Source organism: Protobothrops mucrosquamatus, unplaced genomic scaffold, assembly GCF_001527695.2.
Source record: "Protobothrops mucrosquamatus isolate PMUCROS unplaced genomic scaffold, P.Mucros_1.0 scaffold_63, whole genome shotgun sequence".
Lineage (NCBI taxonomy): Eukaryota > Metazoa > Chordata > Lepidosauria > Squamata > Viperidae > Protobothrops > Protobothrops mucrosquamatus.
The window spans coordinates 98,972-123,728 of NW_015386139.1; the positions used below are offsets into that span (position 1 = coordinate 98,972).

Genomic DNA, 24,757 nt, shown 5'->3' on the forward strand with positions numbered 1-24,757 from the left:
TAGGAGTATTGTTTCTTAACCTTGGCAACTTTGTGGACTTCAGCTCCTAGTATATTGGGTTGGGGAATTATGGAAACTGAAGTCCACACATCTTAAAGCTGCCAAGGACGAGAAACACTGAGGTAAAGCATACATACTTGGTTTCAAAGACAGATTTCATTCCCCACAATGCAGAAAGCGGCTGGCTCCAGGAAGCAGATGTCAGCAATAAAGAACCATCCTGTAGTTTGGGAAGAGAATTCAAAGAAGCAGACACTCTTTATGTTTGTGGACAGATTTTGTGGGGTTTCTTTTAAGAGAAAGGGGAATTCCTAACTATGTCACAATGTACAGAACACTCTAGGCAGAGAATACTCTTGCCAATTTAAGGCAGTATGATCACAATTATACACAGATAAAAACATACTGTTGGCTTGGTCAGACCAGGTGGCTGTTACAAAATCAACTGTCCTGAACAATGATTCATTTCAGGCAGAAGCCAACGGTCTCCGAAGAGCAGAAAATAGAGACTGGCTTTGGAAACTCATTTCTTCCTCAATCTTCTGAATGTTCAGAAAAAAAATTTAAAAACATCTAAGCCCCTTTTTTGTCTTTACTCATACGTTCTAGTGCACAGGTCGGTAACATGCGACTCCGGAGCCGCATGTGGCTCTTTGATCCTTCTCCTGTGGCTCCCGGCCTCCTCTGCCATTTGCAGACAGAGACAGAGACAGAGAGAGGAACTTGCGCTTCCCTGCTTCTCTCTCTCTCTCTCTCTCTCTCTCTGTGTAAAAGAGAGTGGACTCACGGCGTTCTCCGACAAGCTGAAAAGCTTTTTGGGCGGGGCTCCTCCCTTTGCTGCGTCTCTGCAGGAAACAGGAAGCAGGAAGGGCAGGAGAGAGCTAGCTAGCCCAGCTATGCTGACTCAGGAATTCTGGGAGTTGAAGTCCAAGAGTCATAAAAGAGCCAAGGTTGCCTACTCCTGATCTTGTTGGAGAACAGCTTGAAGCCAGCTTGCCAGGTGAGCAGAAGATCGGAGAGAGGGAGAGAAAGAGAGAGAGAAAGAAAGAGAGAGAGTGGGGGAAGAGGACTGGCAGACCAAGGGCAGAAAAAGAGAGGGGGAGGGGGAGGGAGACAGACCAAGGGCAGAAAAAGAAAGGGGGAGGGAGAGAGAGATAGAGACAGAGAGACCCTTTTGATATCTAAAATGAAGATAACACTGCATATATCCTTTTTTACCTTTATTATACACACACACATATTTATACATACATACATACATACATATATACATACATACATACAGAAAGTTTTTCAGACAGACGGGTCTGGTTGATTGCACCTTGGCATTTTGACTGCTATACCGCAGTTCTACTTTTTTTTTTTTTTAAATAATCACTTTTGCCTTGCAGCCCCCCAACTAGGGGCATTAAGCAGGCTCAAGTCACTACTGCGATACATTACAAATTCAGATTTCTTTTTACTGACAAAAAGATTTGTTAGCAAAGGATATATGCAGTGTTATCTTCATTTTAGATATCAAAAGGGTTTTGCGGCTCCCAGTGTTTTGTTTTCGGTGGGAAATGGATCCAAGTGGCTCTTTGAGTGTTTTGGGTTGCCTACCCGTGTTCTAGTGATTAACCTGCTTTTGTTTTTTAAAAAGTCCTCCCTACCTGCCCTAAGCTGTATCGTTTATCACAGTGGTTCTCAACCTTTTTAATGCTGTGACCCCAACTGGTCGTAAGTCGAGGACTAAACCAGTCGTAAGTCGACTAAACCGGTCGTAAGTCGAGGACTAAACCGGTCGTAAGTCGAGGACTTTCCCTGCCCGGGAGTGCCGCGCATGCGTGGTTCCGCCCCCTGTGCCGGCCGAGGGGTAGCTGGCAAGCGGCAGAGACGGAGCAGGCCGACCACCAGCTGGCCCAGCCCAAGGGAGGTAAGGCACCCACCGGAAAAGGGGGAAAAAAATGGCAAACAAAAAAAATGGCGGACAGCCTTGCTTGGCGACCCCCATGAAATGGTCGATCGACCCCAAATGGGGTCCCGACCCACAGGTTGAGAACCACTGGTTTATCATATCATATCATATCATATATTATATTACACTATACTACACTACACTACACTATACAGAACAGAGAGATCTATGATAGCTCATAGGTAGTCCTCAATTTATGACTGGTCGTTTGACAACCGTTCGAAGTTACAACATCCTCAGAAAGGTTGCTTTATGACTATAAAGCATTTCCGGCCGTTATAAAACATCACACTGCTCCTTCCCCGCCGGTCACATGATCATGATCTGGGGGCTTGCCACCTGTTCACACATAAGTTATGGTTGCCATGCACCCCGCAATTATGTGATTGCCATTTCCAATCTTCCCTGCCCGCTTCTCCAGAAATTCAATATGAAAGACATTTTTCAGCAAGCAGGTCCCCAGAGATGAGAAGAAACTCCAAGCAGAGAACCGAGAGGCAACGTAATAAGAGAAGGAGCACTGAGGAGGGTAGGTGGGGGAGGCCCCGAGAAGCCTGGAACTGAAAATCCTGCTTGGAGCCTACCAGGATCTCTCCCTCCCCCACCCCGGGGCACTTTGCGCTTCCTACTTGGATTGGGATTGCTAAACAACCCGTAAAATCACTTAATACCTGAAATCAGTCACGTAACATTTTGCTTAACGATCCCTTCACTTAGCAACCGAGATTTCAGGCTCCATTGTGATCATAAGTCAAGGACTACCTATATATTTTAAACAATTACTAAAAAATTCCAGCTAGGTCAATAAAATAAAATAAAATAAAATCAGGCCGTAACATCCAATCTCTCTTGTGCTATCGACAACCAATCTTGTCATGTTTCCTCCTTCCCAGAGTTTTGCCTAATCTCCCAATCCTTACGAAAGAGAGAATACTGTTATTAAAGCGCACCTGACCTGAATATTCTCAGCCTTCTCCTTACCCTGGATGGCTCAAGGTGTGTGATAGCAGAGTTATGGCACTTGTAGCTGGCCTCCTCCTGCCCGCTAAAGACATTGTAGAGTTTTAGGTGCCCTGTGCAGGTGCCCAACATCAGGAACCGCTCCCGTGCAGAAAATGCACAACACGTAAAGCCACTTTCATCTTCATTTGCTTCTCGGAACACAGAAATTGGACGGAACCTGGGATACGAAAGAGCAACTAAGTAAGAAGATTAATTTTCAGGAAGGGAAAGGGAGATACAGGAGCAATGGCCAAACGCAACTGAAGTTGGGCAGCTGCATCTTAGTCTGCTAGGAGAAAAGACAGGGTTTCAGCTTTCTTCATAAAGGAAGAAGGATCTTGTAAACAGCTCAGAAATGCTACAGAGGTGATATAGCAAAGTCTTCCTTGTGGTCCCAAGGCAATCAGTTTTGTCCAAGCCACGGTATGGCACCCAAATCCACTTTCTAAATGGCATGGCCCAAAAAATCGTAGGAATAAAGAACCATCTTCCTTACCTGCTAAATATAAGGTGTCTATCAAAGCATCCACCATCTACCCCGCCATACTTTGGGAAGGCTGCCCTGCGGGTCAGCCGCGAGGTAAAGTTAGTTGGCGCTTGGCGCCTCTGTTTTGGCTCAGGACACTGGTGGGGAGTAAAAAGAGAAAAGGGGGGGCAAGTAGCTACAGGGTTTTTGCAGCGTGCATGCTGCTCCCTAAGGTACTCTGTGATTATACTGTCCAAGGTGGGAGGGGAAGGAAGGTGTCTGTCCAGCTGTTTTTTGATAGCTGGGCTCTGACAGTAGGCGCCATGGTCTGATTTTTGCCGAAGCACTCGGATTTTTCTGCCATTGCAGGGAGATGGTCTCTCTCGGACAAAGCTAATCCTGCCAATCACTGGGGTGTTGGTGGCATGAGATGGGCCTGGCAGCGCAAGCGGGGCCTGGCAGACAGCTGGCCTTGGCTGAGGGTGAACGGAGGAAGCACCAGAAGCAACAGAAGGATGGTTAGTCAACCGGGCTGCAATGCCATTTGCTATGCGAGGGGTACGAGGCAGAGTTACAGGAGATGAAGTGGCAGGAACCGGGGTGAAGGCAGAGGAATGAGAAGCTGCTGTCATGGGCAGATCTGCCTCCTTTGTAAGGATGGTAGCAGTTTCTCCTAGCCCTTTAGAGATGAGATGGTTCCTGATGAGAAGGAGCAGCTCCTTCTCAGGAAATGAAATCCTTGACTGAGCCACCACATCTGCCTTCTGCAGCCGGGCCAAAGAGACATCAGTCCCAATCAACAAGGGTTTTCCTGAGACGCGCTCTATCAGCTCCGCAGCGTATTTGCAAAACTTGACATGCTCGCTGCGCTTATCCTGCAGCACAGGCTCCTTCATTAACTGCTGGATCTGACAACTGCTGAACAGGGGCAGCTTGCTGATGATCTGCCGGACTGTACTACTCCGTGACAGCCCAACCAGGGCTTTGCAGGCCAAGGCTCGGATCTGGTCTGCATCTGTAATGGGCATTTTGACAGAGAGCAATGATAATAGCACTTTGATGCCATTGTTCGACTGCACCACGTTCCACATCTTGGCCAAAGTATGCTCGCTACTCCTGGGTGTTTGGGGGAGTGCGCGACGAGGAGTGCCAGAGATAAATTTGCCAATGCTGGAGATGCGATTGTCTGGACCACAGACACAGTTAATGATGATCTGAAGGGCAGATTTCTGGATTTCTGCATCATGAATAAAGAATTCCCCCTCGGCAAGCCCCAAGATGATGCTGATACCTGGGGAGAAAAAAAACCCAAGTGAAACATTAGCAAGTAAAATGTATCACATATTAGTGTAAGAGAACGATGGCTCAATTTCTACATTATAGGAGAAATGTATCTTTTGACTCTTGTAATGGTGCACAAATCTGAGTTTATCCAGTGAAAATGCTGAGCAATACACAATGCAGACTAAACCTTACTTTTCTCACCTGAATCCCAACAGACCCCATTGCCACGAAATAAAGAGTTAGTAACAGGGCAGTCAAAAACAGTGTTGAAGGCAGCTTCATTCTAACGGTCCCTTGAACATCTCATTCTTTCAGATAACACTTAACGGTATAGCACTAGGTTCTCTCACAATAATGATTAAGAGTGCACAATTTGAGCAAATAATTAAAAGTGAAAACTCTAAGCTGGTGTGCGTGAGAGAGCCAACAACGAACCTGATGCCTTTGCTTCTAGCTTCCCTTTCAAATCTATCTGTAGACCTTAGTGGGAGGCAGGGGGCAGACTGACAAAAACAGTGTGGTATAATACAAATCCTATTCTTTTTTAATGTGCTTCATGCATGTTGTCACACATGTACAAAAGAAGTGAAGCATGTGGTGCAATACTGTTTGAATCATTTTGACAAAAGCAGCAGCATCTTACAAATGTCTCCCCCCCAGTTCATCTGTTCAGACAGTTGAAACCATCCAATTCAGTTGTTTTTTTTAAAAAAAGAGTTTGTACTAACTGAGCCACACGGCCAAGATGATCCTTTGTTACAGTTCATTTGCTCAGAATTTAAAAGTTTTCATCGTGTATAAGTATTCATAGGAAGCACCCAAAGAGATCAGGTTTCACATACCCACAATAGAAATAGATGTTCCTCCCTCATCCACCGTATCCACTGCCTCAGCTAACTGTAATTGGATTTTTGGAACCACAGTGAGGATGGCCAAAACATCCAATGCATAACGCACCGTGTCGTTTCTGGTAAACAAAAATGAAATACATATAACTCGAAGCCTGATGAAACATATTAAAGGAAAAGCGAGCTGAATAAATTCACAGGATAGCCCTTTTCAAAAGCAAGAAAGTGCATTTGTTTTTATTAATTTTATGGGTAACTCCAGAAGTCTGTGGGGTACAAACAAACTGTATTTAATATTAATAAATATATACTAGCTGTACCCGGCCACGCGTTGCTGTGGCTCAGTCTGGTTAAATGGAAAAGAAAGAAAAGAGAAAGCGCACATTTGTAATAATTTAATAATAATTTAACAATGCAATCAGAAACATTGAAATGGAATCGTAAAATTGGAAATTGTAAATGGATCGTAAATCGGAAACATTGAAATGGAATCGTAAAATTGTAGCGTGTGTTGCTTTTACGTCCAACAAATGGTGTTGTTTTTCAAAAAAAGCATGTTTTTACCTGTCACAGGTGTGACATCTATATAATATAGGTATATAAAAACACGTGTGTATTCGAATGCAACGTTGTGTCAAAATTTCAAAGCAATTGGTGAAGAACTTTTGGAGATTTAAGATTTTGAACAAACGAACATTTACATTTTTATTTATATAGATTAACCATAGAGGCTAGTTGTCCTGGAGCAACTGCCAGCTCCATCCCAATAGCAAATTACAAAGAGTTTCATATCCTGTTGTTCTCTCACCTTGCATAGTAAGTCTTCCAATTGCATGCTATTGAAATAAGTTGAAGCATGAGCTGTACACAACACAGCTTGAGAAACACCTCTGCTGGATCCCAATAGAGCTGACCTGGTCCATATTCTATTAAAAACTCCATCATTTCCACAATCTGTTCGTGAGTATAGGAACAAGCCTGCAAGTAGAAGCAAACATTCTAATCACCTACCTAAAAATATTAAGACAAACACTTTATAAAATAGGTTTTTGTTGTTTTTTTAAAAAACCCAATCTACCTTTTCATTAAGGAAACCCTGCCGATATTCAAAAAACTAAATACAAAAATCTAAAATTTATAAAGGCACAAAATAAAAACAGGAGCATATATTTAAAAATCCAATGACCTAATCCGTTTATTTTAAATTGCAAATCCAAAAGCATTCAACATTAAAAAAAGTCTTTGTTTATTAGATGTAAAGAATGTAGATTTAGTGGTCTTTTGCAAAGAAAAATTCGGAGTAATGGAACCATCAATGGAAATATTCAATCAGATCCTACGGATAATATTCTAAAAGAGGACGAGGATCCTACGCATTAAACTGGAGCCCCACAGCAAGCTGAAAAATGGTACAGTTAAATTGCAGCCCCAGAAAGAATATGCCCTAAATTGGTCTATGACAGGGGTACCCTGCCTACCCCTGGTCTATGAGATGCCAAATACAATCACAGCAAGGACCCTGTATTTCCAGAAGAGTTGTTGTATTAGATGTAGTTGGAACACTTTTTGATATCTATTCTTGTTCTCTTGAAAAGGCAAGACCTAGAAGTTTGTTATTTCCAGCAATGTACTGCCTACCTTATATGGAGGCTGTGGATGGACCAGAATCCCACCTTCTGTGCGTTGAAGTGACTGCTTCACTTGCTCTACTTTGATGGCAAGATGTGCCTCAAAATACCTGCGCATGGCCATGCAAGTATGTTTTCCAGTCTGACGGCTAGCAAAGATCTCATCGTCACTTAGCAGTGCACCTTGGGTTTGCAAATTTAAGATATCAAGAGTGCTAATCTAAAATGAGGGGGGAAAAAAGGCTTACTGCAGTTTTATTTCTAAGATCTAAAGACTCATTATTTTAATTGCTTAGCAAGTTCATTTAGTCACACACACACACACACACATCCCTCCTGCTTCTTAGCTTGCTGGCTGTTTTCTTTAAATTTTCATACAACCAACCTGACAAAAAAAAATCCTTCTAAAACCACAAGGTGCTCATTTGCAGGTACGGACTCAACATTCACTGTACAAGGTTTTACACAAAGTATCTGAATGGAATATGTGTAAGTTGTTTTTGGACAGAAAGACACATTTGCCTTTTAGAACAGGGTTGGTTAAATTGAGATTTCAGCATGTTGCTTATTCTTGTTTGGTGGCAACTTTTGAAGGAGTTCTTAGAGCAGTGATGGCGAACCTTTTAGAGACTGAGTGCCCAAACTGCAACCCAAAACCCACTTATGTATCGTCGGGTGATGGATGGGCGTGGCCCATTGGGTGGGTGTGGCCCATTGGGTGGGCATGGCTTCAGTGGTAACGGCAGACTGGGCGGGACTAAAAAGTTCAATCAATCAATTCCAACTTTGCGAGATCTTTTTTTCCCGTGAGAAGTTGAAATTGACTGATTGAACCTTTTTTTTTTTTTGCACACGGCAGCGGAGGCCTAAAGCAAAAAGGTTTTATAAAACCCAGCTGAAGGCCTAGGACTGGGGCGATGGTGCGCGTGCCCACAGAGAGGGCTCTGCGTGCCACCTGTGGCACCTGTGCCATAGGTTCGCCACCACGGTCTTAGAGCCTCAATCAAGACTCTCAGAAACTACACATAATCTTAAGTTTCTGTTTAACACAAAGCACAGCCAAGCTGAAAGGCTGTAGTCCCATAATGACACTCAACTTCACCACCCAAAAAAGAAAGGCAGCAGTTCTAATGAAGTACTTAAAAGAAAAGCAAAATACAACTTTTTAAAGACTTACCAAGTTAACCAGGCGCCGTAAGCCATCATGCCTGTCAAAGAGCTCTAAAACTGCACGGAATGAGAAACAAATGGAAAAGAACATGGTGGCATGGCAGCAGCCTGATGCGTGAGAGCATTCCATCAACCACAAGGTGTAGTTCACAACATCCGATAATACGTGGGGATGCATGCATACCTACAGAACAAAACAAACAACAACAAACCACTGCGATAGTTTGTATTTTTAGTAATGGGAACAATATGTAGATAAATCCTTCAGCAACTGCTGTGATGAAAGGGAAAGCATTCGTTGTTCAATTTTAATTACAAAGATGGCATACAGCTTAAAATATTTTGCAGTTCTTGAATTGAACAAAAGTCCTTGAAAAAAAATGAACACTCAAGATATAAATGCAGAATGCATCCACATTCCAATAAAAACATACTACAAAAAATAAATAAGTGGTTAACGTGAATACGGGGTATGTATGCTTGGAATATAAGTAAGTAGTTGAAATCGACAATCAAAACCAAAACAACACACCACAGAATTCTGATTAAAAATATTAAAAGTTGTGCAATTCTTTCTGTAGAACTAGTGGCTATATCTTGCTGAAATAGAGTTGAATAAAATCCATGTGTTATTACATGAATAAGTCTGTGCCTTAACTATTGTTGTCTTCAGGTAGTGTGAACAGAGACTTTGGCACATTCATTGTCAAGCCAAATTAAGAAATGCATAATGTGTCTCCCCTACTGAAATTATCCGGACAGTGTCTGCAAGCAATAGAACTCCCTTTTCAATAAAGATATATATTTTATTGATGATCTGTTCTCAACTTCAGCAACTTACTAGTAACCATTACCCTGTTACAAGCTCTCACAGAAATGTAGTCAACATATTTATGCTGGAATTCCCAAAAGGTGAGGATAGCTGGAATATTCTAGACCCCGCTTGGAATATGCAAACCCTTTTCAAAGCGTACAGCCGCTGGTGGCAGGATGTGCTCTTACCCTTTCCATGGCATCCTGATTGTAAGACAAATAGTATAAACACATGGAGACACCTGTGGCTGCCATAGAAGGGCGAGGAATCTCCAGCAGCTTCTGTACTCCTCCGTGCGCAACAAACTCCGTTGCAAACTTGTTGTGGAGCAGCAGAGATGCCAAATACTGCAGACGAATGCATAAAATCACTGTCAATTATAAGGCAAGTGGGCTAATGATAATCAACCTAGCAAAGCTTTGCACTGCAAATTAATAATTCTTTCTTGTGTCCTGTGAAAAATTGAGAAGAACGAGATTTCCCTCCATTGCTCTTTAAGAAAAACTGTAATTTAAATAAGAAAAGGTTCCAATTCAAATGCTTTTCTAAGTTTAAATAGGCAATGTTCTGCCTCCAAACACTATATAACATTACATAATTGTCCATATTTAAATATACAAATTTATTTGGAGTATCAATATATGTCAATCTTCTGGTAACTACCAGAATTAAAAATGCTTCTTCCAAACACAAATCTCACAAAATCTCTTCAGCAAGATGGACTGAACTGGAATCAGTAGTAACACAAGAATCCCAGCAAGTGCTTTCAGTTTAGGATCAGTATCTATGTGCATGAATATGTTTTTTCTTCAGAATCTTGCATCTGTAATAACTCTCTCGTTGTGAGCTGTAATACAGGAAGTCCTCGACTTAAAACAGTTTGTTTAATGACTGTTCAAAATTATAACTGAAAAAAGTGACTTATGACCATTTTTCACAGTTACATTTGCAGCATCCCCATGCTCATGTGATCAAAATTCAGACGTTTGGCCACTGGTTCATACTTATGACCACTGCTGTGTCCCAAGGTCACCTTTTGTGACCTTTGGACAAGCAAAGTCAATGGGGAAGTCAGATTCACTTAACAACCGGGTTACTCACTTATCAACTGCAGTGATTCACTTAACAACTGGGGCAAGAAAGGTTGTAAAATGGGGCAAAACTCACTTAACAAATATCTCGCTTAACAACAGAAATTTTGGGCTCAATTGTGATCGTAAGCTGAGGACTGCCTGTATTTTGAATAGAAGACTCACGATCGGTTGCAGATCAGGGACGTTCGGTTAACGCTTTCTTTTTAAATTAATTTGCAAGCTGCTTTCTTAGCGATATTCTATGAGATGGATTTATACTAAGGGGAAAAGAAAAGCCAAATCTTCTGGATACCCTGTAACTATACTGCACAGCAAGGAAGTAGCAATCTTTAGGCGAAATGCAGTATAGAGTGTGAAAAAGAACATTTCTCCCTCACCACACCAGGATTACGGGGCAGATCCCAAGTAAGATATTCCCTAGAAGACAGGTCCTGCCACCCTCAAGCCATACCACAAGGCAGGAGCAGGTGAGAGAATCAAGGTGAGAGTGGAGGTTTGGAACATCCAGCTTTTCACTCTGATCAATATTTCAACATTGATAACATACGTAAGAACTCTGTAAGCCTTGATATCACTAAAACACCTTTTTGTCTTTAATCTGGAGCACTGTACAGACCTTAAAATATATATCTTGTAAAGAGCAGAAACAAGGGGTAAATATTTCAAAGCCTTAAAGGAAAAAAAGTAAGTATTCAGAGCTGATGCTCCTTTTGTACCAGTTGTGTTTTCTTTATCTTCTTTTTTTTTTTTTTTNCAAGTATGTTTTCCAGTCTGACGGCTAGCAAAGATCTCATCGTCACTTAGCAGTGCACCTTGGGTTTGCAAATTTAAGATATCAAGAGTGCTAATCTAAAATGAGGGGGGAAAAAAGGCTTACTGCAGTTTTATTTCTAAGATCTAAAGACTCATTATTTTAATTGCTTAGCAAGTTCATTTAGTCACACACACACACATCCCTCCTGCTTCTTAGCTTGCTGGCTGTTTTCTTTAAATTTTCATACAACCAACCTGACAAAAAAAAATCCTTCTAAAACCACAAGGTGCTCATTTGCAGGTACGGACTCAACATTCACTGTACAAGGTTTTACACAAAGTATCTGAATGGAATATGTGTAAGTTGTTTTTGGACAGAAAGACACATTTGCCTTTTAGAACAGGGTTGGTTAAATTGAGATTTCAGCATGTTGCTTATTCTTGTTTGGTGGCAACTTTTGAAGGAGCTCCTAGAGCAGTGATGGCGAACCTTTTAGAGACTGAGTGCCCAAACTGCAACCCAAAACCCACTTATGTATCGTCGGGTGATGGGTGGGCGTGGCCCATTGGGTGGGTGTGGCCCATTGGGTGGGCATGGCTTCAGTGGTAACTTTGCGAGATCTTTTTTTCCCGTGAGAAGTTGAAATTGACTGATTGAACCTTTTTTTTTTTTGCACACGGCAGCGGAGGCCTAAAGCAAAAAGGTTTTATAAAACCCAGCTGAAGGCCTAGGACTGGGGCGATGGTGCGCGTGCCCACAGAGAGGGCTCTGCGTGCCACCTGTGGCACCTGTGCCATAGGTTCGCCACCACGGTCTTAGAGCCTCAATCAAGACTCTCAGAAACTACACATAATCTTAAGTTTCTGTTTAACACAAAGCACAGCCAAGCTGAAAGGCTATAGTCCCATAATGACACTCAACTTCACCACCCAAAAAAGAAAGGCAGCAGTTCTAATGAAGTACTTAAAAGAAAAGCAAAATACAACTTTTTAAAGACTTACCAAGTTAACCAGACGCCGTAAGCCATCATGCCTGTCAAAGAGCTCTAAAACTGCACGGAATGAGAAACAAATGGAAAAGAACATGGTGGCATGGCAGCAGCCTGATGCGTGAGAGCATTCCATCAACCACAAGGTGTAGTTCACAACATCCGATAATACGTGGGGATGCATGCATACCTACAGAACAAAACAAACAAACAAACAAACCACTGCGATAGTTTGTATTTTTAGTAATGGGAACAATATGTAGACAAATCCTTCAGCAACTGCTGTGATGAAAGGGAAAGCATTCGTTGTTCAATTTTAATTACAAAGATGACATACAGCTTAAAATATTTTGCAGTTCTTGAATTGAACAAAAGTCCTTGAAAAAAAATGAACACTCAAGATATAAATGCAGAATGCATCCACATTCCAATAAAAACATACTACAAAAAATAAATAAGTGGTTAACGTGAATACAGGGTATGTATGCTTGGAATATAAGTAAGTAGTTGAAACCGACAATCAAAACCAAAACAACACACCACAGAACTCTGATTAAAAAATATTAAAAGTTGTGCAATTCTTTCTGTAGAACTAGTGGATATATCTTGCTGAAATAAGAGTTTGAATAAAATCCATGTGTTATTACATGAATAAGTCTGTGCCTTAACTATTGTTGTCTTCAGGTAGTGTGAACAGAGACTCTGGCACATTCATTGTCAAGCCAAATTAAGAAATGTATAATGTGTCTTCCCTGCTGAAATTATCTGGACAGTGTCTGCAAGCAATAGAACTCCCTTTTCAATAAAGATATATATTTTATTGATGATCTGTTCTCAACTTCAGCAACTTACTAGTAACCATTACCCTGTTATAAGCTCTCACAGAAATGTAGTCAAAATATTTATGCTGGAATTCCCAAAAGGTGAGGATAGCTGGAATATTCTAGACCCCGCTTGGAATATGCAAACCCTTTTCAAAGCGTACAGCTGCTGGTGGCAGGATGTGCTCTTACCCTTTCCATGGCATCCTGATTGTAAGACAAATAGTATAAACACATGGAGACACCTGTGGCTGCCATAGAAGGGCGAGGAATCTCCAGCAGCTTCTGTACTCCTCCGTGCGCAACAAACTCCGTTGCAAACTTGTTGTGGAGCAGCAGAGATGCCAAATACTGCAGACGAATGCATAAAATCACTGTCAGTTATAAGGCAAGTGGGCTAATGATAATCAACCTAGCAAAGCTTTGCACTGCAAATTAATAATTCTTTCTTGTGTCCCGTGAAAAATTGAGAAGAACGAGATTTCCCTCCATTGCTCTTTAAGAAAAACTGTAATTTAAATAAGAAAAGGTTCCAATTCAAATGCTTTTCTAAGTTTAAATAGGCAATGTTCTGCCTCCAAACACTATATAACATTACATAATTGTCCATATTTAAATATACAAATTTATTTGGAGTATCAATGTATGTCAATCTTCTGGTAACTACCAGAATTAAAAATGCTTCTTCCAAACACAAATCTCACAAAATCTCTTCAGCAAGATGGACTGAACTGGAATCAATAGTAACACAAGAATCCCAGCAAGTGCTTTCAGTTTAGGATCAGTATCTATGTGCATGAATATGTTTTTTTCTTCAGAATCTTGCATCTGTAATAACTCTCTCGTTGTGAGCTGTAATACAGGAAGTCCTCAACTTAAAACAGTTTGTTTAATGACTGTTCAAAATTATAACTGAAAAAAGTGACTTATGACCATTTTTCACAGTTACATTTGCAGCATCCCCATGCTCATGTGATCAAAATTCAGACGCTTGGCCACTGGTTCATACTTATGACCACTGCTGTGTCCCAAGGTCACCTTTTGTGACCTTTGGACAAGCAAAGTCAATGGGGAAGTCAGATTCACTTAACAACCGGGTTACTCACTTATCAGCTGCAATGATTCACTTAACAACTGGGGCAAGAAAGGTTGTAAAATGGGGCAAAACTCACTTAACAAATATCTCACTTAACAACAGAAATTTTGGGCTCAATTGTGATCGTAAGTTGAGGACTGCCTGTATTTTGAATAGAAGACTCACGATCGGTTGCAGATCAGGGACATTCGGCTAACGCTTTCTTTTTAAATTAATTTGCAAGCTGCTTTCTTAGCGATATTCTATGAGATGGATTTATACTAAGGGGAAAAGAAAAGCCAAATCTTCTGGATACCCTGAAACTATACTGCACAGCAAGGAAGTAGCAATCTTTAGGCGAAATGCAGTATAGAGTGTGAAAAAGAACATTTCTCCCTCACCACACCAGGATTACGGGGCAGATCCCAAGTAAGATATTCCCTAGAAGACAGGTCCTGCCACCCTCAAGCCATACCACAAGGCAGGAGCAGGTGAGAGAATCAAGGTGAGAGTGGATGTTTGGAACATCCAGCTTTTCACTCTGATCAATATTTCAACATTGATAACATACGTAAGAACTCTGTAAGCCTTGACATCACTAAAACACCTTTTTGTCTTTAATCTGGAGCACTGTACAGACCTTAAAATATATATCTTGTAAAGAGCAGAAACAAGGGGTAAATATTTCAAAGCCTTAAAGAAAAAAAGTAAGTATTCAGAGCTGATGCTCCTTCTGTACCAGTTGTGTTTTCTTTATCTTCTTTTTTTTTTTACCCCCCTCTCCAAAACCCTCCCCCCCCACTTCCCAGAGCTAATCACAGGGTTAACAATAAGATAATCATATTCTAACTAACATTAATCAATTATTAGAATAACAAGTCTGTAAAATCCTTTAACTCCCTTTTTAAAATAAAATATACTAAGATTAGACACAATAATAATAATATCATATTAATAATTAAAAATAAAGATAAATAAACTGTATAACTATATAACAACAATAATACTCTAAAATTCACTCAAAAACCAAATGGAACTTTTTGGTCCCATATTTCTTCTCAATATAATCTATCCATCTTCTCCAAACTGAAATATATCTTTCTTGTGAATAGTCCTTCACATAAGCAGAAATCTTGGCCATTTCTGCTAAATTTGAGACTTTAAGTGACCATTCTTCTATAGTGGGCAGACGTTCCGTTTTCCAATACTGAGCTACTAGTAGTCTTGCAGCTACAAGTCCAACTTCTTCCAGACTGGCACCTTTCAGATTGGCTGAACCTCAGTACCCATCATCTTCCATCCACTCAGCAATGGGAAAACTTAGTTAGAATAAGAAGCCAACTGGATTACAGATACTGAGCCACAATGCCTCCTCTGTGAACAAACAGTTGGTAGTGCTATCACTTACCTTAAGGGCTTCAAAAGTAAGCAGCACGTCATTGGTCCGTTTCAAGTCAATATAGAACATCATCAACTCTCTTGATCCAAGTTGCATGAAGATAGGCAGCAACTGTTGGGGAAATGTACAAAATAGTTTAAAATGGACGTCTTAAATATTTTCTTTCTCCTAAATTTAGAAGCAGCCAGAGACAAAGTATGGCTGACCAAGATTTCTGCTGCACAATCTTGAGAATGAGGCTTACTACGCAGCTAACCGTTTCCTCTCATATATTTTTAGATTAAAATATGTAGCGAGGGGGAGAAAAAAGCAAGAATGTTGTTCTGTTAGATTACTTCGGTATTTCTTTTCAACACATGCTTTATTTATAATATGATCCATTTTTCTTTATAATTAAGGGGTCTGTATAATGTGGGTATTTTTCTTTATAGTTAAGGGGTGTTTATAATATGATCTACACATTAACATCCTGTCCTAAGGCAAGCACATAACAAAGCACAGTTAATTGGAAGAACAGCTCCAAAGGTTATCTTTGCTCTTTGCAGAATACCTCTGGGTAAGAATGTACCTTGAACCGTGATAAAGTTTAATTTATTCCTAAAAGAAATGCAATTATCACTGTTTTCTTCTGCTTTTTTAAACCTACCTCTTGATACTCCCCTAAAGGAGTCAGATACTGCAGGATCAGTCTTTGCTCTATGGCAGGGGTCAAAGGACAGAGGTTATAATTTGTGCCAATCACCCAAGGAGACATCTCAGACCAGCTGCTGTTAGATAGTTCAACAAACATCCTTTCTGATTCAGAAGAGAAGCCGAGTTTTTGTTTTGCTTTCCGGAAATTCTCCTTTTCGTGTTGCTTCCCTGATTTTTTGACAGCAGAATTTACCCGACTACTCGTCTTGTGATTTGAGTCAAGGTTAAATGAAATCTCCATGTCCCCTGTCACTTCCTCCTGCTCACCATCCACAGCCATCTCCCCATAATCCATGTCCACAGCTTCTTCATCTAGAGGCAGCAAGGGGTCGGATGGCACTTTTCGAGGACTGGGACGCTTATTTTCATGTTTTGTATTCATTTCAATGACTTGCAGCTCTCGTAAACGTTGAAGGACAAAGGCCACCTTTCATAAAGAGTTGAACATGCATCATTTTAACATAGTTCTACCATACTGAAATCAGTTTGCCCAAAGAAACTCAAACCCATTATGATTATGCCATTCACCTTTAAGAGTAGCAAAAAAATAAAAAAAAACTAGTGGTAATTTCAAGTGTTAAATTTTTTAAATACACTAGCTTTGCAAACTTAAGGTCCCTTGTTAATACACTAATACTGTGAAGGAGAACAGGAAACTGGAGTCGGGGAAAAAATCTCTTGCAAAACCAAACATACCGATATATGAATCCACTTGCAAAGAAGGACATTTCTAAAATTTGCTGTAGAACACTAATATGCAATATTACTGCAGGTTTTTTTTACAATCATTATGATAAGGCTTCAGGGGCCAAATAAAAAGCTTAGGGCTTTCTGTTCCAATCACACTGCCCAATACTTGTCTACAATATGTTATGGATATTTCCTGTTTACCAGTTGGGAATTCTCATCTCTATAGTTGGCGGCAATATCTTGATTCTCCATGGCACCTCCAAGCAATCCAGTTGCAAATGTCCTTAAAGGCTGATCAGCTTCTCGTGCCCACTTGAAGAGATTCTCAACAATGCCTTCCTAGAATAAAGGGGGGACAAGAGAGGAGTATTTAGGCAAGTTAAATTCTTCACAGCTTACATTCCAATATAACATCTACTCACGTATAAGCGCCATAATCACTTTTCAGATTGAAAAAGCAAATGAAGTTGTTGATATGATCAACATTTAAAGTAATGAATGCATATCCGGAATGATTTTTTAAGCTGTAGTTTCCTTTGAATTTTTTGGGAGTAAGACTTCTTACTAAAAAAAGGACAGGCATTTGTTAAACTGGACAGCAACATAATTTTTCATCAAAATTGCTGCTGTCAAGCATGAAGAAACGTCTGGCAATGCGTTGGAGTTTTAAAAGCATATACAGTTCTTCTGCATGTTGTCATATAATTCAGAAACTCAGTGCAAAAATAATTCTATTCTGGCTACCTACTGCAAACTGTACTGGGGACTGTGTGGTCATGGAAATTTACAGATCACACAGAAGAGACACTCAATGTAAAGCCAAAAATTCTTGGTCATGGTATCAACTGCAATGTGGATTGTCAGTATGGTAAACCACTATAATCCATTCATTCCTATCTGTTCGTCTCTTCATGAAAACAAACAAATAAAAAAGGAAAGCTTAGCGCATTGTGCCCAATTGCAGCCATTCTATAACTAATGAAAAGCAACTGAAACACTAATCCTAGCAACTCTTGGCATATCAATACCATTCAACAGAAAACTGTGCCTTGATGTCTGCAAATATCAACTCTTCAGAGAATATAAGAAATATAAAATGATGGTGGTACGGTGATTGGGATGCAGTGTTGCAGGCTAACTCACTGCTTACTCCAGGAGTTCGATTCTGAGCAGCTCAAAGTTGATTCAGCCTTCCATCCTTCCGTGGTGGGTAAAATAAGGACCCAGATTGTTGGGGGCAACAGGCTGACTCTGTAAACCGCTTAGAGAGTTCTGTAAAGCACTATGAAGCGGTATATGAGTCTATTGCTATTTTATATGCATGAATGTACATAAATATGAACACAACTAAGAAATATAGAACTATTTTATTATTTATTTATATGTCTTATTTATTAACAGCCTATTTCCCGGGGAGAAGAGCTCTGGGCGGTTTATATGTATATCTACCGTATGTAGGGAATGAGGGCAACTGTAGCTTACTATGGGGCATCCCAAGCAGATATCTACAGTGCAGGTTTTTTATTTTTATTTTTTACTGTTTTATGATGATGATGATGATGACGATAATAATAATAATAATAATAATAATAATAATAATAATAATAATAATAATAATAATAATAATAATAATAATAATAATAATAATAATAATAATAATAATAATAATAATAATAATAAAAAGTTGGAAGGGACCTTGGAGGTCATCGAGTCCAACCTGCTCAGGCAGGAAACCCTACACCATTTCAGACAAATGGCTGTCCAGTCTCTTCTTAAAAACTTCCAGTGTTGGAGCATTCACCGCTTCTGGAGGCAGGTTGTTCCATTGGTTAATTGTTCTAACTGTCAGGATTATTTTATAGATATTGGTTTTATTGTTGCTACGAGATGCCGAGAATTACTTAAGAAGGGTGGCCACGTAAATCTTTTAAATAAAGGAACAAAAGTTTAGCCTTCAAAATAAAAGTAACTATCCTCTGAGTCAGTTAACTGATCTAGTGTCCAACTGTGGCAGAAGCAAAGTTCTCAGCTATCAGGAATTCATTCTTCTTATCAGCCTCCCAAACCTGTCGGAGCAGAGTCTACTAAGGTCTGCACCCTGTTGCTTCTAGGTCTGCCTTCCTATCTCCCGTACCTTCTCCTGAAAGACCACAGCAGTTTCCAGCCCAGGCATAATGTCCAACAGGAGTCGGCAGGCAGCTGTGTTCAGTGGTGGTTCTCTGCTTGTCATGACATAAGCATTTACCAGCTAAAAGAAGAAGAAAAGTTTTTAGGTTATTTCTGAAAGAAAGAAAAAATTACATGTCAGATCTGTATGCCTTTCTACTTATGGGAAGAACGCCAGTCCAGCAGAGGCTGCATTTGAAGAAGGAAGAAAACTGAATTTGACTATTCGTTTCTCCTACAACGTTTTATTCATAGGATCACTGACTCTCTGGAGCAAATAGTTTCATGACAAGGTATGCTGTGAAAAAGTTAATTTGCAAAAATCAATCATATTTCATGAGCCAAGAACCACCCACAGGGGGAAAAAAGTTTTCAAATCTATATTATGCTTTATTACTATTAGCAATTTTTTTAAAGTGGAATTGTTTAGGTTTACAGCTCCTCCATTAGCACTGTAAAAGTCTTGATAGCCTTAAATTACATAGAAACAAGAAGATAAGATTACAATGCAATTCTAAGAGCATTTACTTAAAATTTAAGTATACTTTATTCAACTGTGTCACTTTTGCACAGGATTCTGCTGCATATATTACATATTTAAGTATAACAACCTATCCACGAATTTGAATTATTCAATACATTAGTCTTTATATGTTTGGGCAAAATATAAGGTTCAAAATTAGAGCTTATGTTCACTTCTCATTGTACATAAATTCTTTCAGTTTATGTGGAATCTATTTCAATTTGAATAACCACCTTTAATTTGTAATTTCCTGGAAAATAAAGGAGGAGGCAAAAGGCCCTTTGGTAGACAGAGAGACAGACAGACAAGACAGAGATAATAAGGAAAAGACTCCTTTATACTGCTTGCATCATGATTTGAATAAATCAGACTTAGGCAAATTTTATACTAAGTTTTGGAAATTACATTCTTCTTTTAAAAGAGAATGAATCTAAAACAAAATGAACCCCTTAGCACACCTTTAGCATCTTGGCAAAAAAAATTAACTAAGTAACAAGTTACTAGCTACCAGTTGCCAAGTAGAAATCTATACATAAATTCAAAGGGCAAACCCACTGCATTCATGAAATCATCATTCTTGAAAAGAATCCTCAGCAAGTGTCCAAGCATACATTTTGGGTCTGCTCGACCTGTAAACAGACAGACAACAGTATCAATTAATAGACCACACTCACTGGCAAAACTAAGTAGAAACAATGCAAAGAAAACAAAACAAACGTGCAAAACGTTAGCTAACTGAAGTTAAATATGATTAATTAAATATCTTGGCAATTCAAAAATTTCCACCCACAAATCAATAGCATTGGATTTAGGTAGAAAATGTGTATTGACAAAATTATGTAATTATAATTTAATTTTATAAACCTATTTGGCTAAAACAAGCCTTCTAATCTAAACCATTGGCCAATAAGTGTCAAGTAGTTTGTCTTAATGAAAAGTCCAGTATGTCCAGGAAAAAAAAGAGTGTTAAAATAGTTTTACGGTCAGCTTATTCTTTTCATGTTTCTTACTTTTTAAAGTTATACACTGTCCAAAACCTTATGGAATTGGGCAGCCTTCTAAATTAGATAGATATATAGAGAGACTCATGTCATACACCTATGGTTATTCAACATTTGTAACATACATAAGAACTTATAAGTTTTAAATAACATTTGACGTGTGGACAAGTTATTTTTTTGGTAGGTGAAAAAATTACAATACAGTTGCACAATCTGTACTGTACAATTATAATATAGTTGTACAATCACAGTCCATATCTTAAGTTATAGAAAGACACTTTAATTAGTTGAAAAATCACTTTCTATTTGTTTTATAAGAGCAGATTTTTCACTTTTTTTATTCCAGGCCTCTCATAAAGCACTTAAAGTCAGTTTCCACGTATTTTTAATTTGTTTAAAGATATTTCTCTAGAATATTTTAAGAAGCAAGGAGAATTACAGAAACTCCAAAAAGAAATTTAGTTGCACGCTGTTGTTAACATAATTGTTATTATGTTGATTTAGAGAAATCATCCACAAAGAGACCAGACTATTTGAGGGACTACCTTCCCCTGCGACTAATCTGTCTATCCTACCAGATGGGAGGCATGTTCGGGCTCCCTTTTCTGAAATGTTGCCATCTACCAGGACCTTGGAAGTGTGCCTTCTTCTTTTTTTCCCCAAAATTTTTTATTGGGGATAAAATAGGATTGGGATAGGGATTAAGGTTTAGGGGGGGTTAGGATCAGGACTGGGATGAAGTGTGCCTTCTTCATGTCTGTCCCTACCTTATGGAACGCCCTCCCCCAGATGATTTGGCTGCCGCCCCCCCCGCCCCCCTTTCAGCCTTCCAAAAGGTCATCAAGGCCTGGCTTTTTATCCAGCCACTTGGGTAGATTGATGGCATTTAGGACTGGTTGCTGGAGGATTCCCAGATGATTGAAGCACCACGGTTTATTTTATAGCTTTGCATTTTTTTATGGTCCTGTGGTTTTATTGTTGTTGTGAGCCATCTAGAGTCATGCTTTAAGATGGGCAACCATACAAATCTTTAAAATAAATAAATAATTTTTAGACTTCAAAATAAAAGCAGTTATAAACTGAATCAATTAACTGGTACATTTTCAACATTTATCTGGGAGAACCAAAGAGAAAGTTATTGAATAAGCCATCTACTATTTGCTTTCATTAAAATATATACAAGCAACATTTCTGAAAAGACAGCAGATATTGTGATGCTACGCCTCCATGGTTTTATTTTGTCCTTTTATTTAAAAAACACTGGGTAAATTCAAATATGTGCTGTTACAGGTAGTCCTTGACTTATAACCGTTCATTTACCAACCATCTGAAGTTATGACAGTGCTGAAAAAGTGACTTATAACTAATCCTCATACTTATGACTGTTGTAGCATCCCTGTGATCAGTGATTGCAATCAGGTGCTTAGCAACCACCTCACATTTACAACGGTTGCAGAGTCCCAGAGTCACGATTGCCATTTGTGACCTTCTCAAATAACTTCCAAAAAGCATAGTCAATGGGGAAGCTGACAGGAGGTCACGAATCACAATATATCTTACTTAATGAACACTGTTTCACTTAATGACTATAGCAAAAACAAAGCTTTTAAAATCAGGTGTGGTGATGTAATGCCTCTCTTAATGACTGCATGGCTTAATAATAAATTTTCCAGTCCTAATTGATGTTGTAAGTTGAGGATTATCTGTATGACTCATGGCTTGATGTCTTAATGTGATGCCCAAATAGTATCAATTAGTTTACATGGATTGTTTAAAGGCAGTAAGCCATAATTTTACATATTTTTTTCTCTTACTGTCTGCAACTGTGGTTGAGAATGTGTGAAATGTGCCTCAGGTTTATTTACGGTTTTCTTGCTTAGCCCATTTTTTTTTTTTAAAAAAAAATCCTCTACCAATCCTCTAATTAATTCAGAGAGAGAGAAAAGAGAAGCACCAAACAGAAACTATGATAATTTGCTCCTTTGTAGGATTCTGATTGGCTCAGAAAAAATATGGCTTAGATAAATGTTTTTTTCTCAGTTTACCGGGATGCCTATCATCAAATGGATCTGGATCTCGTTTGCGATACTCTTCTGTCTCCTTTTCAATCAATTCTGACATTCTAGAAATAGAAAAACACACCAGTAATTTGCATTTCCCTTTTTAAACAGTTGCTCTTTTAATATTTGAATTGTTAACATTAGAAAACCATGACTAACCAAGATTCTAGTTGGACTACATATGATCAAGACATTACAGGTAGTCCTTGTTGAAATGACCATTTGAAGTTATGATGGTGCTGAACAAGGAGGTCTTACTCCTTGTAGTTATGGCCATTGCAGCATTCCCATGGCCACATGATTTGAGCTCTTGGCAAATGGCTCACAATTATAGCCGCCCAGACTTTGCTTGATGGCATGCAAATTTCATTAATTACTTATTACAGTTGCAGTGCATCGCAGTGACACAATTGCTATTTGAGATTTTCACAGCCATCTTCTGACTAGCAGAGTCCATGGGGAAGTCAATAGGTCCTAAACGAAAATCATGTGACCGCAGAATGTTGCAACTATGCAGGATTCGCCTAACAATGGCAATTGGGACTGCCACAGCTGCTATTATAAGCCAAGATGGTCAAGTGGCATCCAACTTTATGATCACACCGTTCAGGGATGGAGTTGCCGGTCCCAATTACCATAGTTAAAGTGAGCATTATCTGTATTTAACAACATTTCCGCAAAAAGAGGGGACAAGCACTATCCTAATTAATTCATGTACCTAAAAACATGCCTGAAAGGTCCATGAACTACATAATTTCTCTACATTGTTAACCATTTAATGCCATCTTTGCTACTTATGGGACTGCTAAGATAGGAACTGTGAGGCTTTGAGGCAATTCCCAGGCCAAAGACAGCGATATGGTAAACAAACAATAAACATACAGCTTCACAACTTCCAAATACAACCCTAAATCTCCATTAAGTTGGAAAAGTGGAAGGAAGAAGCCACTCATTTAAACCCTAAGGCTGAAAGAGAATTTACATCTTCTCACTGCGGTGGGTAATCAACTCATAAGTATGGCTTCATTCCTGTCTACAATACAATTTGTCTTTCCAACAAGCTGAGTCCGAGTCTTCTGCTGTGTAATCAAAAAATGAATTAAGCTATGAACTGTCAAAAATCCGGTATTTACTACCAAATCTTGGACACGGGAGCTTGATAGCAAATACTACTAGGAGCAGGAAAAGAAAGGAGCAGGTACACTAGTCCATTGTTTTTCTGTTATTTTCTAATACTTTCACACTGCTCAAAGCTTGTGTTATTAGGCTATAATATGCAAATCACTTGATAAGGCTATTTCGAGACTTCCTGAGATCCTCAGAGCATGTATTTCCATGCTCAGAAGATACTTCTGCACAACCAGCCAATCTACCTGCCTTATCAAATGATGTGCACAAGCCTAGTAATCAGAATGTAAAAACTAAATTATATAAAAGTTTACCTGTGACTAAGCCCTACTGAGATATGCTCCTGAACGGTGCTATTTCCATAACATATTCCATATAATTACACTTGATTATACCTACCGGGTAAGAATAGGAACCATGTCTTGACCACTGCCGTGATCTTTCTCCCATTGCTCTAGCAAAGCAGTGAGCTCAGCCTTGGAATCTACAAGCTCAGAACATGAAGTCATGACTCACTCTAAACAAAAAGAGAGAAGCAATTAAGATGAGATGAAAACATCCTCAAATCTTATTGCATTCATTTTCACACAAAAAACATTAGATTTCAAAGGCCACATACGGTACTTTTTATAAAAACAACTGAAACTGGGGAAGCTAAGACATACATTTTAAAAATATCTTTGTATGCACTCATCACAAAGATCTTCAGCGTGTTATGTTTTCAAAACAGTATTCTCCTCTTCTATAAGACAATAATTCTATTTAATTTTATTTACATTAACTAAAATAAAAAGCAGCCAATATGATTACCCTCCAATCATATTTGTAATCAATTCTCCCATATTAAAAATGACAACTAATTACAACTTTCAGGAGTCTCCATGGGCCCTGATCTCTAATCCTAAAGTGTCAGATTATACAATTTTGGCTTATAAACTGCGCTGGCTTTGATTCCATCAGGCTCAAAAACAAAGAGCTAATTGCTCTTTTTAAAAGGGCTAATTGCTCTTTTTAATCTCTTCAGTCTAACCCCAACCCTCAATTCTCTCAGCACAAAAGATTTTAGAGATTTCATCCATTGGAAGGGTTCAGCCCACAGTAAGTTATCTGGACCAAGGAAAACATTTTTCCTCTGGAACACAAATATTTTGCCCAACATAGGAAACTGGACAAAGAGAAACTCATTAGAACACCTG

The 24,757-nt window shown here is 39.2% G+C and overlaps 1 protein-coding gene across 1 annotated transcript in view; it reads right to left on the bottom strand.

Annotated features, from left to right (window-relative positions):
• Nucleotides 1-24,070, bottom strand: part of DCAF1 (DDB1 and CUL4 associated factor 1) — a 41,566-nt gene extending 17,496 nt beyond the window's left edge. Inside the window, exons 1-15 of the mRNA XM_015812588.2 lie at nucleotides 23,961-24,070; nucleotides 22,419-22,495; nucleotides 19,928-20,001; nucleotides 18,818-18,931; nucleotides 16,885-17,022; nucleotides 15,947-16,420; nucleotides 15,310-15,411; nucleotides 13,019-13,177; nucleotides 12,019-12,195; nucleotides 7,196-7,405; nucleotides 6,366-6,535; nucleotides 5,552-5,676; nucleotides 3,456-4,716; nucleotides 2,939-3,137; nucleotides 138-220 (exon numbers count right to left, since the gene is read on the bottom strand). Coding sequence (XP_015668074.1) covers nucleotides 138-220; nucleotides 2,939-3,137; nucleotides 3,456-4,716; nucleotides 5,552-5,676; nucleotides 6,366-6,535; nucleotides 7,196-7,405; nucleotides 12,019-12,195; nucleotides 13,019-13,177; nucleotides 15,310-15,411; nucleotides 15,947-16,420; nucleotides 16,885-17,022; nucleotides 18,818-18,931; nucleotides 19,928-20,001; nucleotides 22,419-22,495; nucleotides 23,961-24,070 — 3,473 coding nt within the window. The remainder of the gene's footprint in view (nucleotides 1-137; nucleotides 221-2,938; nucleotides 3,138-3,455; nucleotides 4,717-5,551; nucleotides 5,677-6,365; nucleotides 6,536-7,195; nucleotides 7,406-12,018; nucleotides 12,196-13,018; nucleotides 13,178-15,309; nucleotides 15,412-15,946; nucleotides 16,421-16,884; nucleotides 17,023-18,817; nucleotides 18,932-19,927; nucleotides 20,002-22,418; nucleotides 22,496-23,960) is intronic.
• Nucleotides 24,071-24,757: the final 687 nt, after the last annotated feature.